This window comes from Saccostrea cucullata, unplaced genomic scaffold (genome assembly GCF_032062105.1).
Source record: "Saccostrea cucullata isolate Sc308-1 unplaced genomic scaffold, CSIRO_AGI_Scuc_v1 ctg55, whole genome shotgun sequence".
Taxonomy (NCBI): domain Eukaryota; kingdom Metazoa; phylum Mollusca; class Bivalvia; order Ostreida; family Ostreidae; genus Saccostrea; species Saccostrea cuccullata.
The window spans coordinates 636,731-663,166 of NW_026937638.1; the positions used below are offsets into that span (position 1 = coordinate 636,731).

At 33.9% G+C, this 26,436-nt stretch overlaps 1 protein-coding gene across 1 annotated transcript; it reads left to right on the plus strand.

The window, feature by feature from the left end:
- LOC134248530 (probable E3 ubiquitin-protein ligase HERC4) lies at positions 1-25,841 on the plus strand. The gene is made up of 27 exons (XM_062730920.1): positions 1-174; positions 1,258-1,605; positions 2,307-2,337; positions 2,493-2,679; positions 3,216-3,247; positions 3,440-3,531; positions 5,861-5,991; positions 6,957-7,200; positions 7,643-7,770; positions 8,073-8,129; positions 9,187-9,298; positions 9,650-9,839; positions 10,887-10,936; positions 11,072-11,137; positions 18,583-18,765; positions 18,942-19,031; positions 19,177-19,341; positions 19,473-19,520; positions 19,757-19,852; positions 19,940-20,058; positions 20,142-20,189; positions 20,434-20,500; positions 20,588-20,670; positions 20,766-20,874; positions 21,124-21,198; positions 21,334-21,436; positions 24,244-25,841. The coding sequence occupies exons 2-27, from the start codon at positions 1,312-1,314 to the stop codon at positions 24,450-24,452; spliced, it is 3,009 nt and encodes a 1,002-aa protein (XP_062586904.1). The 5' UTR covers positions 1-174; positions 1,258-1,311; the 3' UTR covers positions 24,453-25,841.
- Positions 25,842-26,436: the final 595 nt, after the last annotated feature.

A 26,436-nucleotide genomic window follows, 5' to 3' on the forward strand; every position in this document is an offset into this window, starting at 1 on the left:
TGTAAAGAGCTGAGGAAATTCTGGCGATGTCTGCTTTCAGTGCATGAGTTGTGAAATATTGTAGGGAAAAGAATTAAGGATAGGATATCAGTTGATATTTAATTTTTATTGTAAATTTTAAGTTTTTCAAACATACCTATTTATTCATATGCTGTTGGTCTGGGATCAAAATAGGTATTGCTGTTGTTATGTATTGTCTTATTTAATAAGTTATTATGTTGTTTCTGTTTATTTGTTTATCAGCTCCGTTTATTGTAGATTGAATATGGTTTAGTACAAGATGCATGTTAAATGTTTAGCATCATTATTCCTATGATTCAGACGAATTAGTCATTTACATTTGGGTTTATAAAAAATGCTTGCCAAATTGCACCAGAGACGCATCATGTCATTGAATATCTCATGTTCCTGATCTGAAATAGGCCTACTCCAATAGCCCTAATTATAATAAACATTTCATGAGAAGTGCTGTACTGCTCTTTTGCAGGGCAAAATGATATACTTTGGCAAAATACTACCTCAAAGCAATATGTTTGAAAAATGTTATTTAATTGTCTATCAACAAAACTCTGCCAAATGTTATCTATTTGCCCTGCAGAAGAGTAGTACAACAGTTAACATGAAGGGGCTAATAGTATATAACATTTCAAAAATGCAATTCCTTAAGTTTATAGAAATGATCAAGAAAAAAAGGAATCTCTGAAAGGTGCCCATCTTATACAGGTATAGATATACTAGCTGCAGAACTGTAGCTCTCTGAAAAAATATATTGACATATCGGAGAGCTACAGTGCCACCCATTGAAAAAAACTGTATATTTATTGGGCAAAAGAAAGTGCACTGTTTCTTAAGATTTATTTCTCTGTGATTTTCAACCAGCTTTCTCAAAATATACTAACCATGTGTTCTTAACTTATTCTTGTACTGTTTCCCAACAAAATATTCCTCCTTGACCTGAATTGAAAATTTTGCCTATATGTACACTGCAATTTTGGATAGCAAGATAATTCAGTCCAACGTGCCTTATGTAGGTATTAGATATGAAAGTATTGTTGATAATGGTCAAAGAAATATTTTGAAATTGAGCTTTAGTACCGTTGAGGTAAGAATATGGAGAAATTAATATAAAAATGAGTGTATCTTTTTGTGCGCACTAAGAATACAGTTTTTTTTCTGTGGGTGGCAAATCTCAATATACATGTTTTATCTGAGTGTTGAATAAAAATAAATGATAAGTATGCTCTGTCTTCTTTGCAGCAAACACAAGGACTATCAGTGATGTATCAATGATGTATTAGCAGTACTTGAGGGATGACGGGGGTTTTTGGGTGGGGCAGCAGTCAAGATGGACAGCTGTCTATCGGGGCTACAGATGAGGGCAATGTTCTCTCCCCAAAGGAGATCCATAGCCTCCAGAAACTGGAGATTAAGGAAATTGCATGTGGGGAGAAGCATACCCTAATTGTCACAACAGGAGGGGAGCTATACTCATGTGGGAGCAATGAACATGGCGAGCTAGGGCACAATAAGCCGAGGTCAAAAGCAGGTAGGTGTAACATTTACTGCTGTGTCTACAGTTCTGTGAGTCCTACAAAAATGTTACTGGTATTTGATTAAAAATATTTGATTAAAAAAGCAAAGTCTCTTCATAGATGAAAAAAGTGTATTTTTCTTGAAATACAAGTATATATGATATATGTATAATATAGCATTACTTGCAAAAGGCTAGAAATTCTTACATTAATTTCTACAGTTTGCACTTGTCATTAAAATACATAAATGTGATATTTTCCTTTTTAAACAATGATTGCTTTTTGGTTTGTCAAGCACGGAAACACAATAGCACTCCCATATATAAGTAAACATTCGTCAACTTTACCGGGGTGTTGCAATCACATTGATTGGCACAATGTTAAAATTTATTTTGATTTATTTTAAATAAAAGAAACAGAATATTTACGCATTTAAAACAATGCATGCATCGAGCGAAAGTTACTTGGATAAACAGTAATCATATTCAGGTGTTGTCTGCAAGCTCAGTCGTGCCATGCTTGATTGCATTGTTTACCTCGAGGCGATAAATTCCTTGACACACTCGAGAACAGAAACTTTGCAAGGTGCTAATGATAAGTTGAACTGGGTGACAATAGTTTAATTTTATAATTTGAATTTTGCTACGATCCTACCATGTATAGTGGTAGTGTGTATATAAAATCAGAATAAAACACATTAATTTTGGCAGGTTGATAAAAACCCTTGTGAAAGTATGAACACAGTTCAAATATAATATAATAGAAATCCGTTAGCGCACAATAAACTGCCTAGCCTTGACAGATGGTAACTATGTGTAGTGGTCTAGTTCATGTGGAGAAATAAATGGCTATAATTTAAATAGAGATTCAGAAGTCATTGATGGATCTTTTATTATGCAATGAGAGGGTAAGCAAGAAGTGAAACATGTTTGTCATAAATTTGTGAAACTGATTTTTCAGATGGTCACCTGTTTTCCTGGGGTTGTAATAAATATGGACAGTTAGGATTGGGTACCACCAATCCTCATGATACACCCCAACAGATCATCTGTCTGAAGGGTATCCCGGTGGCCCTCATAGCAGTGGGGGGTAACCATAGCTTCATCCTCTCCTGCTCCGGGGCGGTGTTTGGGTGGGGCAAAAATAGGTAAGTCAGTAGTGAAATCGCCATACAGTGTGCCTTGAAAACCTCATTCAAAATACATATATTTTAAGCAAAATTGCTACTTGTCATGGATGTCAACATATATTTTAAAAGAAAATAAAAATTATACTTTATTTAAACTTAAAGTGATCTCAATTTGTCCTCAGATGCTGAAAAATAGTGAAGTACTAGCTGTATGTTATAATTTTTTTTAGATACCTTAGTACTAAGTAGTATTGTCAGTCTTAGAATGTACTGTATACACGGAAATTTTCGCCCCCATGTTATTTTCGCCACTTATCTCGGTCAGGCGAATTTAAAACGGAACGAATTCAAAGAATACAGTATAATTTCTTAAACAAAAGTGTGACTGGGTGAATTTAAGGCAGGGCAAAATTGTTTGCTGGATTGGAAGGGCAAAAATAAAGGGGGGCGAAAATAACCCTGTATACAGTATGCTGTATTCATTTGCTGTGTAGTAATGCACTGATAGTACAAATGAAACTTTAGTTTAAAATTGAAACTTTTATTTGTTTCAGCTTTGGGCAGCTTGGATTAAATGATGAACATGGTAAGAAGAATTTTAAATTAGTGCTGTAAGACAAATTCTGTATCACTTATATTTATTGCATGTGGGGTAAGTGTTGATTTTTCTACAGTTTATGGAATAACCTTTCCCAAGTTTACAGTCTAAATAGCTTATGTAATGCTATTACTGTTTTTAGACAAGTATTTATAGTTTTCTTGTATGACTCCTTTATAGACAAGTGTCATCCTACACTGTGTAAGTCTCTGAGGAACCAGAAAGTGAAATATATGTCATGTGGGGAGGATCATACAGTGGCCCTCACAAAGGTCAGTAAACAACTGTGTAAGCTGTAGGTTACTAAAGAACCTTAATAATAAACAAAAAGTGTAAGCAAGGCATTAATTATAAAGAAATAAATCCTTATCTGTGCTGAATATCCCCAAACTTTGATTGGATAATGAGAAAACATGAAAACTTGATGAGGCGTTAGAAATATAAATCCCATAAAGAAATCAAATTAAGTTATTAAATACCGTAATTTATGGAATATAGGTCGATACTTTTTTTCTCAGATCTGCTGGGGTCGACCAATATTCAGAATTCGACCTATTTAAGGCTCAATGCCCCCAAATCAGTAAAATTTACATCAATTTCAAAGCAAATTTGTGCCACTTTCGTAACTTCTTTGATTATTTTTCGCAAAAAAATTAATGCCCCGGTAAACAATAAAATATTTATTTTATAGCTTTCTTACAAAATAAATTCCATTAAATATTCGTTGATGACAAAGGAAAAAACATTGCTTCATCTAGTAAATAATTCCTCAACGTATTATCCATTAACATCATGCGGTAGCCATCTTGTGAAGTTAGGAAGTCGCGATCGTGTACTAAAAGTAAAACCGCAACCGTATCAACATTTGAAATAAAATACGGAAATTTTTCACGATCACAACTGTAGTGTTTTTACCATTTATTAGTAGAATAAACTGAAATAGTATATTAAATATTTTTTATTGTCTTATGTTTATTTAAATGTAAAAATGAGTGAAATAATTTGTTGCCATTCAATTCCTAAATTTAATTACAAAAAAAGAAAAAAAAAAAACACGAGTCATAACTGTTTTATTTTTTTTTTATTTTTAATTGATTATAATACCGGTCAAAGGAACTTATCTCGAATATACCGGTACTATTATACGTTTTCGGAAGTTATAAATTCATTTATTATAAATTGGCATACAAAGATTGGCTTCTGACAGAATTTTAATTGTCTGACAGATAAAGGGATTTACACTGTGTACGCAAAGGTTAACACTTGTGTTGGTTTAAATGCCTGCGGGACATGATTAACAAACCCAAGTGCCGTTATAGGGTATTAGTGTTACACATCATTGAACAAACAAAGACGTGAAAATCATGTTACAATCAAATTGGGAATGTACTCTCAATTAAATTTATAAATTAAACTTATAGATTTTTAATATGATTTCAATTCTTTACTATTGCTTGATATGTACATTCGATGGTCATTTGCATGTTTTAGCAAATCCCTGGAGAAGAAAAATAAAAATGGCAGACATCGAAGTAATTGTTGTCCACTGATAAATAATGTCTGAATAAAATTTATAAGGAATGTGTCCAAGTTGTTCTGAAATCGGAATTACTATTCTTTGGTCTCAGGTATTTCCCGAGTTATAGCTGTAAAATAATGACGTATTTACTTGTTATTCATGCCTCTGATTTAACAACAGTGTGAAACTATGGAGGCATTGAACAGGCAAGTTGGAGAAAAATAAGTAGTAACACAATTCAAAGAAGTTTTAACAACATTTTTTTTTTACAACTTTATTTAAATGGTGTACTCATTAAAATACCTGTTTGGCCAAAAAAAATTAATCAATTGTTTCTCAGGCCAAAAAATTCAAATTTCAATGCGGCAGGCAGGTTTTTTTTTTTTTTTTTTTTTTTTTTAGCAGGTTTTACACCTTTTTAAGTCATCTGTTCAGTAAAATTATAATATCTACTAATTCTTAAGTTTTGTTCTCTGAAATCAGTTATAATATGTATTCAACTTTGAATAATGTTATTCCAAACATTTATTTAAAAGTTAACTCATAAAATACTGTAAATTTAGAAGAAATATATTGTTTTTCTAATAAAAACGTCTTTCTAAGCATTAATGAAAAGGGGAATAACTCGATTTTCTTTTTCAACTTGGAAAAACAGAAAATTGAGTTATTTCCCTTTTCAATATGTCAATAAAATTGATCAATGCGGCCGTTTTTGAACTGATGCGGCGGTACCTGAGAAACTGTTGATTAATTTTCTTTGGCCTTTATTTTCTTGATACGTTCATGTCACGGAATAACCCCGGTAATTGTAGGGGTTTACCTGTTCTGATACGTTGTATCTGCGTAAGAATCTTTAGAAAACGGGAAACAAAGCCTCGTCCTATATAGTAAGTTCGACCTATCTTAGGATTTTTCAAAAATTAAGGCTGAAATGAGCCTTTCGACCTATATACCCCATCGACCTATAATCCCGAAATTACGGTATATACCTGGTATACAGTGTATATATATTTTAAAACATAAGTCAACAGTGATAAAACTTGTACAATTTGCGGGTTCCTTTGTAAAGATTTTCTTTTCAGGATGGGGGCATTTTCACATTTGGTGCTGGGGGCTTTGGACAGTTGGGACATAGCTCCATGCAGAATGAGATTTTACCAAAGCGTGTTATGGAGCTTATGGGAAGTGTCATTTCTCAGGTCATCTGTGGAAGGTAAACACCATTGTACCAGGGGGTTATGTTAAAATTGAAGCACCTATTATAGGTTTTTGTCCAATATGGAAACTACCCATCAAATAAGGAAGGCATAATATTAAAAAAAATCTTTTGAAGTGGACCTCTTTTCTTGTCATGATGAAGACTGTAGAGAACCTTTTTTCATGATTTTATCTCAAGTCCAAGGTCATTTCTGATTCAGAATCTTACTACACAAATATTTTAGATTTTAGCATTTCTTTCAATTGACTTAAGAATATTTACTGAACTTCATTAAAATGGTTATATGGTAAATCAACTTAAAGGCCAATATCGTTCTTGTTTGAATCATGGAAGGTGTCCTTTCTTACAATTGTGACCCAACATGCATTAGTTGGAGTATACTTTATGTTAAACCATACAAAAATAAATGTTTACTTTTTGACTACATTTTCAAAGTCATCTGCTTTTCCCCCATGCAATGGAACTTCCCTATTTCAAACACTGATATCTTGAATACCATATATGTGTTGAAGTAATTTTGAAGTTCCATTACTTTATTCTTTAAGTACTTTACCCTGGATATCTGGAATCCGAGAGTATCTCAAAGTTTTTTATTAATACCATTGAATTTGAGATAACAAGGTTTGAATGTATTTTAAGTCATGAATTCACATCTCTTATTAGCTTAAAAGCAATTGTTTGAAGGTACTGTATGTGTACATGAATTGGCGTATTCAAAATTAAGCGGAAACGAGGAGCATAGACTTAGTAGCATAATCATGAATTAGTGCTACACATGTTCATGCTTTGTTTTATATTAGTAAATGGTATCTTAGCGGTATTCATGAATAAGCGCATTCTTGTCCACACCAAAGCCGCTAAATTATGAAGCCGGCTTGTTTTAGTACACGTACAGTAACCAATCAGTATTGCTATTTATCATATTTTTCTTTTTTATACTGTGAGATACTCCTTTACAGGCGTCACACAATAGTGTTTTCTCCGTCCAGTGGTAAGCTGTATGGCTTTGGTTTAGGAGGGGCGGGACAGCTGGGGTTAGGGGACACCACCAGTCGTAACTCCCCATTTCCGATCCTGAGTCCGTACCTCCCTACCTCGGGGCGTCGAGCCTCCCAGGTCATGGACCATGATGGTGCTTTGTACACGGTTAAACATCTCTTTGGTAATGGTGACCATTGCTTCCTGCTGGCCAACAATGCAGAGGTAGGTAACACAATACATGTAGAAAGAGGATTCTCTTAAAATAAGTAAAATAAGAAAACAATGTGAATTAATTTCAGTTAATTTCTATGATAAAAATACTTACTTCTATTTAAAAAAAAATAGTGTATTGTATTTAGAAAGAGGATTCTCTTAAAATAAGTAAAATAAGAAAACAATGTTAATTAATTTCAGTTCATTTCTTTGATAAAAACTACTAAGTTCTATTTAAAAAAAAAAATAGTGTATTGTATATTGATAATTTTTAAGATGCAATAAATAAAGCAAGAAAACTTGTTGATAATGGAAAGCTTGAGGTAACAATGGTCATAGATATGCACACTTGTAAGATACATCCAATTTTTGATGATGACTACTCGCTCTGTATATAGGTACAAGTAGGTAAATATATGCATCAAATGTTTGAATTTTTTACAAATTACAGAGCAGGGGAGAACCAGATGATTTTAGGATCCCAGACCCCAGCACACAGATAACCACCCTCACCCCGGAGAAATGTGACGAGATCCGTAAACTACAGCCTGACGTCATCACGCCGTCAGAGCTGGTCGAGTAAGGAGGCCGAATGATTTATACATTAAAAAATCAGAATACAGTAAGAATGTCAAAGCAATGAAAAAGGGAATACCACAAGGATTTCATGGTATAGCTTCTTACAAATCAGTCTAAATAAATATCATATATTACATGTCAAAAAAGCAGTATTTGATATTATGTGTAAAATAGATTTTTGATAATTAAATTAGAATCAATAATAAAATCTATATTAATTACAAGTTTTTCAAATTCTGTACCTTTACTTGAAAAAAAAAAATGTCTCAAAACATGTAACAATCAGTCAACTTTCATTTCAGTGATATTCTGAAAATCTTTTCAAGCTCTGCATGTCTAAATGCATCGTTTTTGTTAAAGTAAGTACATGTATATGTCTGTGTTTCTTACTTTTTTTTTAGCTCTACTGGTCAGAGACCAGAAGAGCTTATGCGATAGTAGTGCATCCGGCGTCAGTCCGTCTGTCTGTCTGTCTGTAAACAATTTTTCAAAATGCTACTCCTCCTACAGATATGGTCCAATTTCAGTATAACTTGGCAGACAAGTAGACTACACTAAGATACATAATTCTATGCATCGGTTTTTGATTTCGATGATCGGTGTTGCCATGGCTACTAAAAATAGAAATTTCTTTGAAATTCTTTCAAAATGCTACTCTTCCTACAGTTTTGATTCTATTTCAGTATAAATTGGCACACAAGTAGACTACACTAAGATACATGTACATAATTCTCTGCATTGGTTTTTGATTTTGATGAACGGTGTTGCCATGGTTACTAAAAATAGAAATTTCTGTGAAATTCTTCAAAATGCTACTCCTACTACAGTTTTGGTCCGATTTCAGTATAACTTGGCACACAAGTAGACTACACTAAGATACATACTTCTGTGCATCTGTTTTTGATTTCAATGAACGGTGTTGTCATGGTTACTAAAAATAGAAATTTCTTTGAAATTCTTTCAAAATGCTACTCCTCCTACAGTTTTGGTCTGATTTCAATATAACTTGGCACACAAGTAGACTACACTAAGATACATAATTCTGTGCATCGGTTTTTGATTTCGATGAACGGTGTTGCCATGGTTACTAAAAATAGAAATTACTGTCAAAATGCTACTCCTTGTACAGTTTTGGCCTGATTTCAATATAAATTGGCACACAAGTAGACTACACTAAGATACATAATTCTCTGCATCGGTTTTTGCTTTGATGAGTGGCAAGGATCATTTTTCTATTTATTGCTGTTTTTAAAGTTTCAAGTCGCAACTGCTACTTTTCCTTTGTTTTAAGTATAAACCAGTAGAGCTACAGTCTGGACAGAGACTTCTGGTTTATATACTCTTTCAGAAATGCAAGTAAACTTGGGTGTTTTCTAATGAAATGATTGACTTTTATATTGACATTTGTATTGACAGAAATGATGAGCATTATGGCTGCAGCAGTAAGAACTGTGGTCTAGATATGGATGAAGTAAGAAAGCTGATGAACCGAATAGCTGATGCTAAAAATGTCAATATCACACAACAGGTATGTTCATTGCTATATATAGCAAACAATTGATTCATATTGTATCTATTAAGACAGACATACCAGCTAAAGAGATAAAGATCTACTCATTGTAAAGACCTTGCATATAAAATTCCAAGGGTTGTTTAAAATCATAGAAAGGTAAATAAAATGGAGGGAGAAAAATATATAGCAAATTAATATAAAACATGATGATACCCAAGTCTTCCATTAAAAAAGTACTGGTATCCTGTAAATCAAAGGTTTTTGAATGGGTGGATCTCAAACTCTCTGAATTGACTTTTCCAGAGTAGTTACAGTTGTTTGTCCTGCTTAACAGAATGTTTGATTGGTTTGTTCTGATTCTTGTAGATTACAGAGAGTATAGAGAACCACCTCCTGCGGTCCCTCCCCCCCTCCCCGCCGGACGTGGAGGCCCTCAGGATATATCTGGTACTCCCAGAATTCCACCTGTTTGATGAACCCAAGTTCTTCTCTTCTCTGATTGGACCGTTTGGGAAGTGTATAGTCAGCCTAGAAAGGGCACCTGCCAGGATATTAGGTACAGTTTCTTTTGATTGCATCTTGTTTCTTTGGTTATCAATATCAAATCCAGAATATTCTTAAGTCATGAATATTCTAAAAAGCAGATCTGAAGGTTCCAAAACATTGTACAAACATACTTGCCAACCACCAGCATGTAAAAATCTGGTCATGACCAGATTTGGAAAGTGAAAAATGTGGTCATAACGCATAATGACATTTACGACATACATTTATTTACCATGATTAAATTATATATATGTATGTATAAGTATTTGTGTATTGAGAATGCTTTTATTAAAAAAGGCTTTAACTTACAATGACAAAAAATTCATATATCATGTATATAATTTGATTATAAATTTTCATGTTAAAAAAGAATTGAAGGTTTCATATTTCAGTATTGACCTGAATTAGGTGTGCATTTTTTTTAAAAAGCAATTTCAGTTTCTGCTAATTTTTCCTCTCTATTAAACCACAAGTGCAATATGTATTAAATATGCAGTTAGGGCTACACTGTCTTCGATTACTTTATCTTATCTAATAAAAGTTGTTTTCCAAGATTCCTTGATCTGCACGTACATAAATTTGTTTATTCAGAGACACGTCTCTGATTCAATTTGTTTCTGATGGCCCTGATAACGATCTAGTTCTATCAGAAGCCATTTTAAATTGACTTCAAACATTGAATTGTCAAAACAACACCCAGTTAATTGTTTACACCTGCACTGATAATTAATCCATCGGCATTGTTTACGTAGATCTAAGCTTGGGTTGTAACTGGAAGTTAAAAGTGTAACCTAATTTACGAACCAAATCCGGAAAATCGGGTGAAAAGCATGACCTGCCAGGTCATAAAAAATAATCGGGTTACAGGTTGAAAAAATCGGGTGTAACCCGACGAAATCGGGTGATTTGGCAACTATGTGTACAAATGATGTTTTATATGAAACAAAGATCTCATAATTATTTAGGTTTAATGTAATTTAATGTAAATATAAGAATTAATGGCTTACTTATATCAGGGTATAAAATGTACAGGTTTTGATTTTTTTTTTCCCCTCAGATTTATGGTGGGGCTCCTTAAAACCAAGATTTTTTAAACGGATTTTAGAGGTAAGTATAAGTAACTCCTCTCTATAGTGTTCCTGCCTTTACACTGTATTATGTTTTATGTGTTTATCAAAAATTTGCGAAATTTCTGACGTCATCTCGGTAACATACATATGATATTTATATAACATTCCTTAGATATACAAGAACACAGCAATGTGGATTCTCCGGTTACCAAACCTGAATGCAACCAGCCATATGGAGGTAAGATCAGCCAAATATTTCAACTTTGTAATGGAGAAAATACATGTACATAAAGATAATACCTGGGTATTCAAAGATTTTAATGTCATGAGGAATTTATTGACAGGTATAATAGATTTTTTTAGAGCCCCAAATGAATATGGGAATCTAATTTTGAATCATGTTTTTAGCTCACCTGAGCCGAAGGCTCAAGTGAGCTTTTCTGAGCAAAATTTGTCCGTCGTCTGTCATCGTTGTTGTTGGTGTTGGCGTCGTCATTGTTGTTGTCAAAAACTTTTTACGTTTTCGTCTACTTCTCAAGAACCACTGGGCCAATTTCAACCAAACTTGCCACAAAGTATCCTTAGGTGAAGGAGATTCAAGTTTGTACAAATGAAGGGCCACGTCCTTATTCAAGGGGAGATAATTCAGAAGTAGTGAAAGTTTGGTTGTATGTTTTAAAAATCTTCTTCTCAAGAACCACTGTGCCAGGAAACTTGAAACTTATAGGGAAGCATCCTAAGGTAGTGAAGATTGAAATTTGTTCAAATCATGACCCCTGGGGTAAGGGCGGGGCCACAATGGCCGATCAAAGTTTTACATACAAATATATAGGGAAATTCTTTAAAAATCTTCTCAAGAATAGCAAAGGCATAATTGATCATATTTATATGGAAGCATCCTCAGGTAGTGTAGATTCAAGTTTGCTCAAGTCATGACCCCCGGGGGTAGGGCGGGGCTACAATAACCGATCAAAGTTTTACTAGAAATATATAGGAAAATTCTTTAAAAATCTTCTCCTCAAGAACCACTGTGCCAGGAAAGATGAAACTTATATTAGAAATATCCTCAGGTAGTGTAGATTCAAGTTTGTTCAAATTATGACCCCCGGGTGTAAGGCGGGGCCACAATGGCCGATCAAAGTTTTACATAGAAATGAGGGATGTCAACGAATATTCGAGTACTTGACTATCATTCGATCATACTGACTATCGACTAAAATTTCTTTAGTCGGTTATTCGTTAAAAATGTGTTTCATCAAAGTAATCTTAAATTTAAGGCAATCAACTTAGATTTCCCATTTCATTTATTTAAAGATCAATATTTTCGTATGTAAAATTAAGGGTATGGTTTAACTGTTCAAAGGAAATCATTGTACGTCGATGTATGTTCGGCAAACATGTCTTCAAAATCTACAGTTTTTGGTGTAGTTTAAAAAAAAAAAAAGAAACCGTGTTATCAAGATTATGTGAAACAGGACTTGTATTTTGCAGTGTAACATCAAACATGATTATCATACATGTATGCTGAATCAGTCAAAAATATACTCAGTCTTCAAGTGAAATTTTCCCTAAAGTTAGTTCTCCGCAAAATACCAAAAAAGCAAAGTTGGAAAGGAAATCAAACATGATTATTAATCATTGTTTACCTCTCACTGTTTTAAATGGAGAGGGCAATTGTTTACTTTTGTATATTCAAACTAACATCTGACGTGATACAACTATTCAGAAAGGATATTAATTAAACAGTTATTACAAAATTTTAAATACTTGTAACTTTGGGTCAGTTATGAGCGTAATTAAAGCCGTGTTTTCTTTTAATTTTCCGATATTAATTTCATACAATCATTGATTGTTTGCACTAAATTTCATAATTAAAATTTATCCCAAGCTCTCGCTCTCACTTTGTTTTTATAAGAGACATGCTTTAATTGTTTACTAGTCAATTAAAGATCACTGACAGACACGTAGAAATGGCTTCAAGTATGGGGTACATGTATACTACCGTTATGTAAGAAAAGGACAAATGCGAGTGTTTGATATCCTGCATTTAGATAAAATGTGCAGCTAATATATTAATTTTGGAATTAAATACATTGGATACATATTGACATAGAGTTTTTAGCTCACCTGAGCCGAAGGCTCAAGTGAGCTTTTCTGATCACATTTTGTCCGGCGTCCGTCTGTCTAGCTGTCTAGCTGTCTGTCCGTTTGTCTGTCTGTAAACTTTTTACATTTTCGACTTCTTCTTATGAACCGCTGGGCCAATTTCAACCAAACTTGCCACAAAGCATCCTTGGGTGAAGGGGATTCAAGTTTGTTCAAATGAAGGGCCACGCCCTCATTCAAGGGGAGATAATTGGGAATTAATGAAAATTTGGTGGTATGTTTTAAAAATCTTCTTCTCAAGAACCACAGTGCCAGGAAAGATGAAACTTATGGGGAAACATCCTCAGGTAGTATAGATTCAAGTTTGTTCAAATCATGACCCCCGGGGGTAGGGCGGGGCCACAATGGCCTACCAAAGTTTTACATAGAAATATGTAGGAAAATTCTTTAAAAATCTTCTTCTCAAGAATAACAAAGCAGTAATTGATCATATTTATATGGAAGCATCCACAGGTAGTGTAGATTCAAGTTTGTTCAGATAATGACCCCCGGGGGTAAGATGAGGCCACAATGGCTGACCAAAGTTTTACATAGAAATATATAGGAAAATTCTTTAAAAATCTTCTTCTCAAGAATAACAAAGCCATAATTGATCATATTTATATGGAAGCATCCTTAGTTAGTGTAGATTCAAGTTTGTTTAAATCATGACCCCTGGGGGTAGGGCGGGGCCACAACATGGAATCCAAGTTTTACATAGAAATATTGTTGAAAAATTCTTTAAAAATCTTCTTTCCAAGAATAACAAAGCCATGATTAGTCATATTCATATGAAAGCATTCTCATTTAGTGTAGATTCAAGTTTGTTCAAATCATGACCCCCGGGGTAGGGCGGGGCCACAATAAAGTTCAAATGTAAAGGTCAATAAAGCCACAGGTAGTCAAAGAAATATGCAAGCATCCTTAGTTAGTGTAGATTCAAGTTTGTTCAAATCATGCCCTCTCCCCTTTAAAGATTGAGTGCATCGTGCATTAACATTTGAACATTTTCAGCTTCTTCTCTGCAACCACTCAACCAATTTCAACCAAATTTGGCATAAAATATATATGGGTGAAGGGGAACAGAAATTGTGAATTTCATGGTCCCTGCCCCCTCCCCCCCCCCGGGACCTGAGGGGTGGGGCCAAAACCAGTAAAATGAATGCAATCTTTAAAAATCTTCTTCTTTACTCCTGGATATCAAGCATTCAAACTGTTTGCATGATTGTAATCAGCATTGAGTCCTCTACGAAAATTGTGAAATTCATGGCCCTGGGGTCAGGGATTCTAGTGCTAGGGCGGGGCTAAATAGATTATGTAGTGAAAGTGCATTATTTCTTTGAAAATCTTCTTCTTTGCACCTGGGCATTAAATAAACTAAATAAGTACATAGTTATGTTGAATAAGGCGACCTCTTCGAATATTGTAAATTTCCTGACCCCAGGGTCAGGGGTTCTTAGGTGCTAGGGCAGGGCTATATAGATTATATAGTGAAAATCTTCTTCTTTGCTCCTGGGTATTAAATAAACTAAATAAGGACATAGTTATGTTGAATAAGGCTGCCTCTTCCAAAATTGTAAATTTCATGGCCCCAGGGTAAGTGGTTCTTAGGTGCTAGGGCGGGGCTATATAGATTATATTGTGAAAATGCATTATTTCTTTGAAAATCTTCTTCTTTGCTCCTGGGTATTAAATAAACTAAATAAGGACATAGTTATGTTGAATAAGGCTGCCTCTTTCAAAATTGTGAATTTCCTGGCCCCAGGGTCAGGGGTTCTTAGGTGCTAGGACGGGGCTATATAGATTATATAGTGAAAATGCATTGTTATACCCTTATAAATAACTTTCTATATATTCATTACTAATAAAAAGTCCAACAAAAGAAATGTTTATTACATCAGTCCAACAATTTCACTATTGACCGGCCTGCCGGTCCAACATAAGAATTGTTAGACCGCAACGTCACTGCTACGTCACAAGTAATTAATCATCGTTCAATATTGGCAACACGGAAATAGCCGAAGTTAAGAGCTGCAAGAGTTGTTGCTACTAGCAAGGAGGAAGTGAAGAGTATGTATTGTGATAAATATTTTTTGTGGTATAATAAATATTAATTCATCTTGTTCTTTCTCAACTATTGTTTTATATTTACTGTTTTATATTTACTGATTGAGCCATAATTGTCCATATTAAGTAATTGATAATATAGTGTGTATTGATAATATCGTAAGTGAACACTGAAGGGTATAACAAAACAGTTATAGACTGGGATTCGGGCAACATATGATTTGTTGGACCGGAAGGTGAAATGTTGCCCTTGGCCTGCGGCCTTGGGCAATATTATCCCCTTCAGGTCCAACAAATCATATGTTGCCCTCATACCCAGTCAATAACTGCATATTATTTCTTTGAAAATCTTCTCCTTTGCTTCTGGATATTTAATAAACAAACCAAATACATATCTATGTTGAATTAGATTGCCTCTTCCAAAATTGTGAATTTCATGGCCCCGGGGTCAGGGGTTCTTAGATGCCTGGGGCGGGGCTCTATTAACTGTATTGTGAAAATGCATTATTTCTTTGAATATCTTTTTCCTTGCTCTTGGGTATTGAATAAACAAACCAAATATGTACAGTAAAACTCGTTTAGTACGAACACGGATATTGCGAATTCACGGATATAGCGAAGTTATCTTGGATCCCCTGCTATTTAAATTTTATGATTTTTTTTATGCGGATATACAAATTACGGATATAGCGAAGTAATTTTGTAGCTCCCAGTGACTTCGTTATAACCGAGTTTTACTGTAGTTATGTTGAATTAGGCTGCCTCTTCCAAAATTGTGAATTTCATGGCCCCAGGGTCAGGGGTTCTGGTTTAGGGTGGGACTCTATTAATTATATAGTGAAAATGTATAAATTCTTTGAAAATCTTCTTCTCTGCTCTTGGGTATTAAACAAACTAACCAGAAACCAAGTACATAGTTATGTTGAATAAGAGTGTCTCTTCCAAAACTGTGAATTTCATGGCCCCAGGCTCAGGGGTTCTGGTGTCGGGGTGGGGCTCTATTGATTATATAGTGAAAATATATTAATTCTTTAAAAATCTTCTCTTCTGCTCCTGAGTATTAAACCAATGAACTACAGTGTATGTACATAGTTATGATGATGAAGGATGCCTCTTCCAGATTTGTGAATTTCAGGGCCCCAGGTTTAGGGGTTTGGTGTTAGGGGCGGGACTTAATGATTATATAGTGGAAATGCATGAATTCTTAGAAAACATTTTCCTTTGCTCCTGGGTATTATGCCAATGTTCTAAGTATAAATTAATGATGGTGAAAGGTGCCTCTTCCAAAATGGTTAATTTCATTGCCCCTGGGTCAGGGTACTTGGGGTGGGGTGGGGGTTACATAGTCTGAAAATAAATTAATGCTTTGAAATCGGATTTTTAGTATTAATCAACCATTTAATATGATGAAATAAAATTTATGATAAAATTTCCAGAATTTTGAAATATGTGCCCCCAGGGTCATTGGTTCCTTGGGTGGGGTGCACAACTGGTTATAAAGTGGAAATGCATTTTCTCTTTGTTACTCTGATATACCTGTGGGTATTAAGTATCCAAAGTAAGCATGGTAATTAGTGTATAGTTATGATAAACAATGGTGCCTCTTTCAAAATTGTGAATTTCACTGCCTCTGGTTTAAAACATGAATCAAATTCAATTGTTGGAAAGTTGTTACATGATACTCAGGTGACCTATAAGGCCCATGGGCCTCTTATTAATGAGTGTGAGGCATATAACAGTCATTATAAGAGGGGGATGGGTGGATTCATTTTTAGGTCACCTGAGTCACTCAGGTGACCTATTGCTATCCGTTTTTGTCCGTCGTCGTCCGTCGTGCATTGTGTGTCGTGTGTTTACATTTGAACATTTTCACTTCTTCTCTGAAACCACTGAACCAATTTCAACCAAACTTGGTATACAGCATCTATGGATGAAGGGGAAGAAAAACTGAATTTCATGGTCCCTGCCCCCCTGGGGCTTGAGGGGTGGGGCCAAAACCACTAAAATTAATGAAATCTTTTAAAATCTTCTTCTTTACTCCTGGACATCAAGCAGGCAAATTGTTAGCATGAATGTAATGAGCATTGAGTTCTCTACCAAAATTGTGAAATTCATGGCCCCAGGGTCAGGAGTTCTAGTGCTAGGGTGGGGCTATATAGATTATATAGTGAAAATGCATTAATTCTTTGAAAATCTTCTTCTTTGCTCCTGGGTATTACATAAACTAACTAAGTACATAGTTATGATGAGCAATAGTGCCTCTACCAAAATTGTGAATTTTATGGCCCCAGGTCAGGGGTTCTGGTGTTAGGGCGGGGCTCTATTGATTATATAGTGAAAATGCATTATTTTTTTGAAAATCTTTTTCTCTGCTCCTGGGTACTAAATACACTAACTAAGTATGTAGTTATGATGAGCAAGAGTGCCTCTTTGAATTTTTTGAATTTTATGGCCCCAGGGTCAGGGGTTTTGGTGTTAAGGCTGGGCTCTATTGATTATATGGGGAAAATGCATTAATTTTTTGAAAATCTTTTTCTCTGCTCCTGGGTATTAAATACACTAACTAAGTACATAGTTATGATGAGCAAGAGTGCCTCTTCCAAAATTGTGAATTTTATGGCCACAGGGTAAGGGGTTCTGGTGTTAGGGCGGGGCTCTATTGATTATATAGTGAAAATGCATTATTTTTTTGAAAATCTTCTTCTCTGCTCCTGGGTATTAAATACACTAACTAAGTACATAGTTATGATGAGCAAGAGTGCCTCTTCCAAAATTGTAAATTTTATGGCCCCAGGGTCAGGGGTTCTGGTGTTAGGGCGGGGCTCTATTGATTATATACTGTATACAGGGAAATTTTCACCCCCGTTTTATTTTCGCCCCTTTCGCCCTCTTCATGATTGGGTGAATTTAAAACGGGGCGAATTCAAAGAACACAGCATAATTTCTTAAACAGAACTATGACTGGGCAAATTTAAAATGGCGCAAAATTGTTCGCAATTCCAAGAGGGCGAAAATAACCCTGTATACAGTAGTGAAAATGCATTAATTCTTTGAAAATCTTCTTCTCTGCTTCTGGGTATTAAATTTACTAACTAAGTAGATAGTTATGATTAGCAAGAGTGCCTCTTCCAAAATTGTGAATTTCATGGCTCCAGGGTCAGTGGTTTCTTTAGGGTGGGATGCACAACTGGTTATAAAGTGGAAGTGCATTTTATCTTTTTTACTCTGATCTGCTTCTGGGTATTAAGTAAATAGAGTACTGTAAGCATGCTAACTTTATAATAATGATAAGCAATGGTGCCTCTTTCAAAATTGTGAATTTCATGGCCTCTTGTTTAAAACAGAACCAAATTCAATTGTTTGAATGTTGTTACATATGATACTCAAGTGACCTATACGGCCCGTGGGCCTCTTGTTTTTTCAGCTAAAAAAATGAGTATGATTCTAGAGGTTTATTTTTTTTCTTTGTAGATGGTGATTCGGTTTGAATGTTTAAAGTCTTCATTAGAAGTCCTTAAGAAACTGAACAGTGTAAATGACAACAATGGACAGATCATTCCGTATGACAACTTTTACATATCAGAAGTGGCAGAGAAAATTGACATAAGGAAGGACTACGTCAACTGGGTTCACAGAGGAAAAATCCTCCCATCAGTAAGTACTGTATGACAAAATATGTCTATTAATAGACAATTTGCCTGAATTCTTTCACCAGTAAGAACTGTAAGACAAATTCCTTTTATAATATACACTGTAAGTCTGAATCCTCCAATCAGTAAGTTCCCTTAAATGTTTTGAAAGTAAATATTTAAAAAACTGTTATTTTTCAGCCCCAGATTCACTTTTGTGATTATCCATTCATCTTTGATGCTTCAGCTAAAAGTGTTCTCCTCCAGACAGATGCATGTATGCAGATGCAGGTAATTTAATCAAAATATTTATTGAGAACTTTATTTCCCTTTTGCTTATCCAATAATTTCTTCTTGATTTATATAAACCCGTCTGATTGTTCACAATGCAGAACAAGGAATTAATAAACAGTTATCTTTACTGGTAATTTTGTAGTCTGCCTATGAAGAGGTCCAGAGACGAAATTTCCAGAATTTGTTTCTTCCAATTGATCCCATTAATCCTATGTTAGTATTACACGTGACGCGGCATAATATTGTTACCGATACGCTTCATCAATTGTCTCGACAAGGACCTGCTGATCTCAAGAAACCTCTCAAGGTAAATACAAAGGTCAAGGTCAGTCTCATCTTGGCTTTGTTTATTATTATTATAAAATTTTTGGCTTTGTGTATTATTACCCCTGGTAATATAAAATTTTAAAATGTTCATCTTTTCTTCTCTTTTCAAAGGTGATATTTTTAGGAGAGGAAGCGGTGGATGAAGGTGGAGTCAGAAAGGTGAGCATCTCCAAAAGGACAGCTCTCTTTAAAATTCCTGCTTTCTGGTTTCTACCTTTTTGTTAAAAAAATTTAAATGTATATTACATGTATATGATTTAGATTTGGTAGTATGAAGGTCACACTTTAAAATATTTTTATTATTTAAATCCTTGTTAACTTAAAAAGCCTCTGTTGTTTGAAATTCTTTAAAAGATGTCAAATTGTGAAAGTGTTGTTTCTGTACATTTGTCTAGGAGTTCTTTTTGCTACTGATGAAAGAAATTCTTGACCCAAAGTATGGAATGTTTAAATTCTTTGAGGAATCCAGACTACAATGGTTTAACCCAACAGTAAGTTCAGCATTACTCTCTTTCTTAAAGCACTGATTAATTATATAAAAACCTGCTTCTGTGGTATTTTTAACATTATATTTTCAGTCATTTGAGGACAAACAGATGTTCCACCTGATCGGGGCGGTGTGTGGACTCGCAATATACAACTCCACCATCATCGGCCTCAGCTTCCCGCTCGCTTTGTACAAAAAACTGCTCAACAGGTACAGCTCTCTTCCTCAGATTTAGTTTAAAAATTAAATGTTTTAGTACCTGCTTGAAGTACACCTCATGTTTTTTTTGACAGGAAGACAACATTAGAGGATTTGATGGAATTGATGCCCTCTGTAGGAAGGTAAGTGAATAATTTAAAGGGAGGTAATTTTGAAGTTCAAATACCAGTACTGAATATCTCATAAGGATTCTCCAAATTCAAACCCTTGCCAACCAGTTTTTTTCTCTAACCACAAAAAATACAGAATTTTTCTTCACACTGATTCAGCTACTGGGTATTTATTTAAAAGACATTTTCAGTTCTCCAATGACTCTTCAGGTTATGTACACTACAGTGTCATTTGAATGATTGTCTATTTTTTCAGGGGCATGCATGACTTGTTAGATTATGAAGAAGATGATGTAGAAGATGTCTTCTGTTTAACTTTTGAGGTTTGTTTAATTTTTTTTCATTATATACCTTTTTTATTTTAAAGTAAGATAGAATCCCATGAATACAGCATTGTTTTTATATGATAGATTACAGTAGAGAGTTTTGGAGAAGTCCGACATATACCTTTAGTGGAGGGTGGATCCGAAAAATCTGTAACCAAAGATAATAGGTCAGTGGTGGAAATTACAAAGGAATCCAATATTCTACACACTTTGATTTTATAGAGTTTATGTACAGAAAACTAAGCTTGAGTTTTTTTTACAGGCAGGAATATATCGATGCCTATGTGGACTATGTCTTTAACAAGTCAGTAGAAGACCATTTCCGAGAATTCAGTAATGGCTTCCACAAAGTTTGTGGTGGAAAAGTCCTTGTAAGTACACATGTACTTAGAAACTTGCCTATTTGTTGATGTGTGAATGTTTCTACATACTATATTTATGCCCCCTTTGGAGTAATTTGGGACAGAGTTATGCCTCTTGGACTTAGACAAATTCCAATTATTTGGGGGAGGGGGACATAAGTGTTTTATACAAACATCTCTTGTTTTTCTTAAATTTACTTTGGAGACATAAAGCATTTAGTTTAATCCTTATCACAGTTTTGTATTTTATGGTTTTAGGAATTGTTCCATCCACAAGAGCTGCAGGCTATGGTCATAGGAAATGAAAACTATGATTTCCATGAATTTGAAGTGGTATACTATATACATGTATATTTACTGTTTGATGAATGTGAAGGAAAGAAGTAAACAACTATACAAATTTTTCCTGAATAATTATGGTATGATGAACTGGTTTAGCATTACTCATTTTGATGTTTGATTTGACAGAATGCTGAATATAAAGGGGAATACTACAGACAACATCCCACAATTCAACTCTTCTGGAATGTTTTCCATGAGTTACCCATTCAGCTCAAAAAGAAGTTTTTGTGTAAGTTAGAGTGTAGCAAGCCAGTCATATAAACAGTATGTGTTCTTTCAGACACAGTACATGTATAGCACAACACATATATGAAATTTCTTTCATCTCCACCAATAAAATTGCAAAAAAGTTTATGTTAATATACATGTATAAATAAATATAATTAAAACCATTAATATTTAAGTTCATGTCATTATATAAGTCAAATTGAAATAGAAGTGAAGGAATTAATTTAGGGATGTCAAAATTGTCAATAATTGATACCTCCAATCGAATATAAAATTTAAAATAAATACAAAAAGCACAGTATATGTTTAGTCATTATTTTGAAATAAAATTTCACATAGAGTTTTGTACATGCAAAGTAATTATATTTTTTTTTTTAATTTACAGAATATATGAAGAGTATACATCTAAATGTAATGCAAATTTGTTTTTGAAAATTCAAAAGCTTCTTTGATATGTTCCAGCTAGATTAATTGATCGTCTTACCAAAGTCTACACTACTTACTCCTACAAATTTATACCACTCTAAACAATTATCTACGGAAGAAAAATTAAAATCAATTAATTTTAGTGAATTAATTACCCGATAATTATTTTTAATGATATATACATAAACAAGGGATCCATGTGTTTTCTGTAAAACTGTGTCCTTACAACAATACAAACTGATTATAAGTACTTGGTACTGTTATACCACTAATTAAATGATCAAAGAATTATTAAGGTCTTCCGTCTTCACGGAAGACCTTATAGTGATTCTATTGTTTCTTATTATTATTATTATTATTATTATTTTTCCATACACTAAATTTTGTGCACGCGATTTCTCGAAGACTACTGGGTGGATTTTCATGAAATTTACTGAAATTATGTGTTGTTATCTGAAGTTATTTTTCCGAGAGATTTTTTGAAAATTCTCTTCTGGTGCCAAGTTACGGGACATTTTCTGAATTTAAAATGACATTTTGTCTACGGTTAATCTCAAGAACGGTAGAAGATATCAACATGAAACTTTCAGGGATTATAGATCGTGATATTCACTATCCAGGACGCGACCTTTCGTTCGTCGTCAATACTTCCTGTCGTTAGGAGATGCGAATTTAAAAAAGTGCATTTTCTAACTTTTTTGTTCTTCAATATTTTTCATTTATTTTTGGAATATTAATAGTGACCTTTCCATTGATGCTTACTAAATAAGTTGTTTTAGTATTGGTTAATCTGAACTTAGATATTAATATTTGAAAATTAAGCGGGCCCAAGATGGCGGCTGTCTCTGTCAACTCCGCCATTTCGCGAGTAGGGGTTTATGGAGGCAGCTGAGCGTTTGATTGAACCATTCTGACATAAGGATACATGAAATGTGAAAAATTACCTGGACTTTCACGTAGTAGTACGTTGCAATTGAGTGTCAATCTTGAAACTTAATTTCCGTTTCACTGCTTTAGTGTAACTGGGCTAGATACGATATGTAATGTGTACAATGTGTTAAGATCTTCAATCCCTAATAGGAAGAAAATCAATGAAATTGAAGACATAGCAGATATGTAGGCATTGAATACTCAGTTTATTTAGACGTACTTCCCATTTATTACTATAAGTATGTTTAGTGGGATGTGTCCTAATTCATGACCTTGAATTTTGGTAAGAGTTATCTCCCCTTTTTTTAATTAATAAAAAAAAAAAATCAATTAAAAAAAATTTAGCTGGTAAAAAATTTGTTTTCAATTATCATTCTATCTATAATATTTCAATGCATCTTTCCACCACAGGATTTATTGATATTCAAATTATTTGAATTTTTATTTTGAAAAAACACTTTTCCCCATAGCCTTCAATGCAATCTTTGTTAATTAACTACTGCTTAATTAATGAACTTTTTCAAAATTTTTCGTGGGCAATCCTTTTCCACTATAAAATGCTTTAATATAATATCAGAGTATTGTGTACTTCACGGACATTTAAGGGTAGAGAATTTGGTACCATTAGGGATTGAAATCCTTAAATATACTTTCTTAACGTCGAAATAAAATAAAGGCCATAAGAACGTTTTATTTATTTAATTTCATTGAAGCTATCACACCTATTTAATAGATCAGTCCAAAGAAAAGGCACGAATATTTACTCGTGGCTTTTAGCGCGAAATTATGAATAGTGGTCCGCCTTTTATAATTCTTAGACAAATGTACTGTTGCAAAAGTACCGCGGTATACAAAAGTATATTTAGAGCAGTGCTCCAAATTATAGCATAATGGTATGCGCGTTAGGGATAAAAGAGAAAAAAAGTGCATTCACGTTGGCGACCTGAGTTTAATCCTCCTTGTGACCAAAATTTTGAATCACTTATCAGCTTAATTTTACAAGGTTTTTTTTCCTGAATCAGACGGAAGACCTCTCGTTGCTCGCAACGAGATCGTATCTAGTTTATTCTAATAATTACACTCTTCACACTTTTAAAGTAATCCAACAGGAGTGTTAATTTTTAAAAAAATCAAATCCTATTCATGTCAACGGTACGAACTTCATTCAATTTCAAATAAAACTTGTCAGATCTTTATCAGTCAGAGTCTATTAAATGCTTGTATACTTAAAAACCGAATATTCGAATCACAAATTTGTATTCGAATATCAACTCATCGAATGAATATTCGAATATTCGTTGACCTCCCTAAATTAATTCTAATATAGCAACTGTTTGTGTATTACAAACTTTTTTCTATTTAAAACTATCCTCTGAAAGGAAAAGAAAACCAGAAAGTTTAATTTTTCAGCATTTCAGTTTTTGGCTTCAGTGATTGTTTTGTCTTTTTCAGTGTTTCTGACTGGGAGCGATCGTATTCCCATTCTTGGAATGAAAGCTGTTAAAATGATCATCCAGCCCACTCACGGGGGGAACAACTACCTCCCCGTGGCTCACACCTGCTTCAACCTGCTGGACCTCCCAAAGTACCAGGATTACCAGACCATGAAGGAGAAACTACGTCTGGCCATAGAGCAGACTGAGGGCTTTGGGATAGTGTAATTGCAATAATCAGGGGTTCAGGAGTATTGTAAGGGGCCCATTGGAATTGTGTAGCTACAACAGTCAGGGCTTCCGAAGAATGGCATAGGGCCCATTGGCATTGTATTTGTCTCAGAATCATACCTTTTATGCAAGTTCTTCTGAAACAATCTCCAAATCCTTCTTCATGCTCATGGAAAAAAAAACTTTACTTTTTAGTTTAAAGATAAAACTTTAAACAGCCTGCATGGTTGCAAATAAACCTAAAAATAAATGCTGATAGAATTACCAAAATAGTAATGCTTCTGTGCTTTATTGAGAGTTTATACAATGTATATATTTTTTTACACTACTTGGCATTTGGAGTTTTATCATGGAATTGTTTGAAATAGGAAAGTTATCAGGTTGTTATGGCAAATTTCTGTGATCATCAGACTTCAAAGACTGATGCAAGATTGTATATATACCATGTCCCTCCAGGTTTTATGTTACAATGTACAGTATACATGTGTTAATTTGGTATCTAAAGATGTTGTATATTTTATTTTGATCAAACATTCAGTTGTTACAATTACCTTGTGTAGGGGCCCTCTGATGGACATCCGAGTTGTTTTTAACCAATACATTGTATTGTGATACAGTACTTTTATATATAGATGTAAGCAGTTTTATAGGATGCTTTCTACATAAAGATTCCACCTATTTTTTGTATGTTGGTGTGAATTCAGAATCTTCTGTATATCAGTCACATTCTGATTGACAGTTCACTTTTCATGCCCCCTGCTTAAAGAGGAAGGTATATAGTGATCAGGATGATTGTCACTCTGTCTGTCTTTCCGCTATGGGGTACCGATCTCTTATCCGCAACTCCTCTTATACCACTGAATGAAATTTAATGAAACTTTCAAAGAATCTTTGTTACATAGTGCCAATGTGACTTCCCATTTTACTTTTTGATCAGATTTAAAATTACCCATCTCTTATCTGCAACTCCTCCTATACCACTGAATAAAATGTAATAATACTTTCATAGATATCTTTAAATTATTACATAATGCCATTTTGCACCTCCAATTTTACTTTTTGATCTGACACATATTTTGGGTCTCCCTGCAGGGGATATCAGTTACTAAGCTCAGTGCTCACAGTACCTCAACTTTATTCTTCCTTCAGCATTTTAAGAGACATAGAATAGGATATTTGATTTCAAATCTGAAATGACTGTATAGGATATTTTTTTGAAATACTTTGTTATTGTACTATGTAAATGTGGTAAATGTGATCTATAGAACTTTTAGTTTCGATCATAATAGGTTCAAGCTTGTTAAATACACTTTTTACACAGGCAAATGACGTTACTTATTTTTCTTTTAATAAAAAAAATATACCCTTACCTAATAATAAACCAAGGTCCCCATCTTGGTTTATTATTAGGCAAGGGTATATTTTTTTTATCAAAAGAAAAATAAGTAAAGTCAGGTGCCTGTGACTTTTTATACTAAAGTTACTGACTTTGAAATTGAAATTCTGTTAGTTTCTATTAATTTCTCTTTGCTGCATTTTTTGTAACCAAAATTTTTTTTGAGATTTATAATAAATGGTTGAAACCAGATAGCAGATAAACATGCAATAACTCCTGAATGATGGATTGTCATGAAGAATTGTTTATTTTTTTTTTTTTTATTTAAAAAATAAAACTATGTATAATTTAAAAAAAAAGTCAGTGAAGTAATGAGTACACATGTATTCACATTTTCATGTGGATTTTATTTTCATAATAAAATTTGAAGTAAACAGTAATTATGTCATAATTCAGTTACTGTTTTAAATATTGCCAAAGAGATAAATGTTTTTTTCATCAAAAGTCATTGTGTCACATTCCTGTTATTTTTGTCAGCGCAACTCCTCATAAACCGCTGCACACAATTTTGTTAAACTTTGCAGATGTTTAGAACACAATGCGTGGATGTGCATAGTAACAGGAAAATCCGATTCCTTTATTTAT

Bases quoted from the DNA above. Each gene is read 5' to 3' on its own strand.
- LOC134248530 (XM_062730920.1), top strand. From the start codon at position 1,312: ATGACGGGGGTTTTTGGGTGGGGCAGCAGTCAAGATGGACAGCTGTCT. The intron at 9,299-9,649 runs GTATGTTCATTG...TGATTCTTGTAG, and splicing joins ATGTCAATATCACACAACAG to ATTACAGAGAGTATAGAGAA. The intron at 21,199-21,333 runs GTATACTATATA...TTGATTTGACAG, and splicing joins ATTTCCATGAATTTGAAGTG to AATGCTGAATATAAAGGGGA.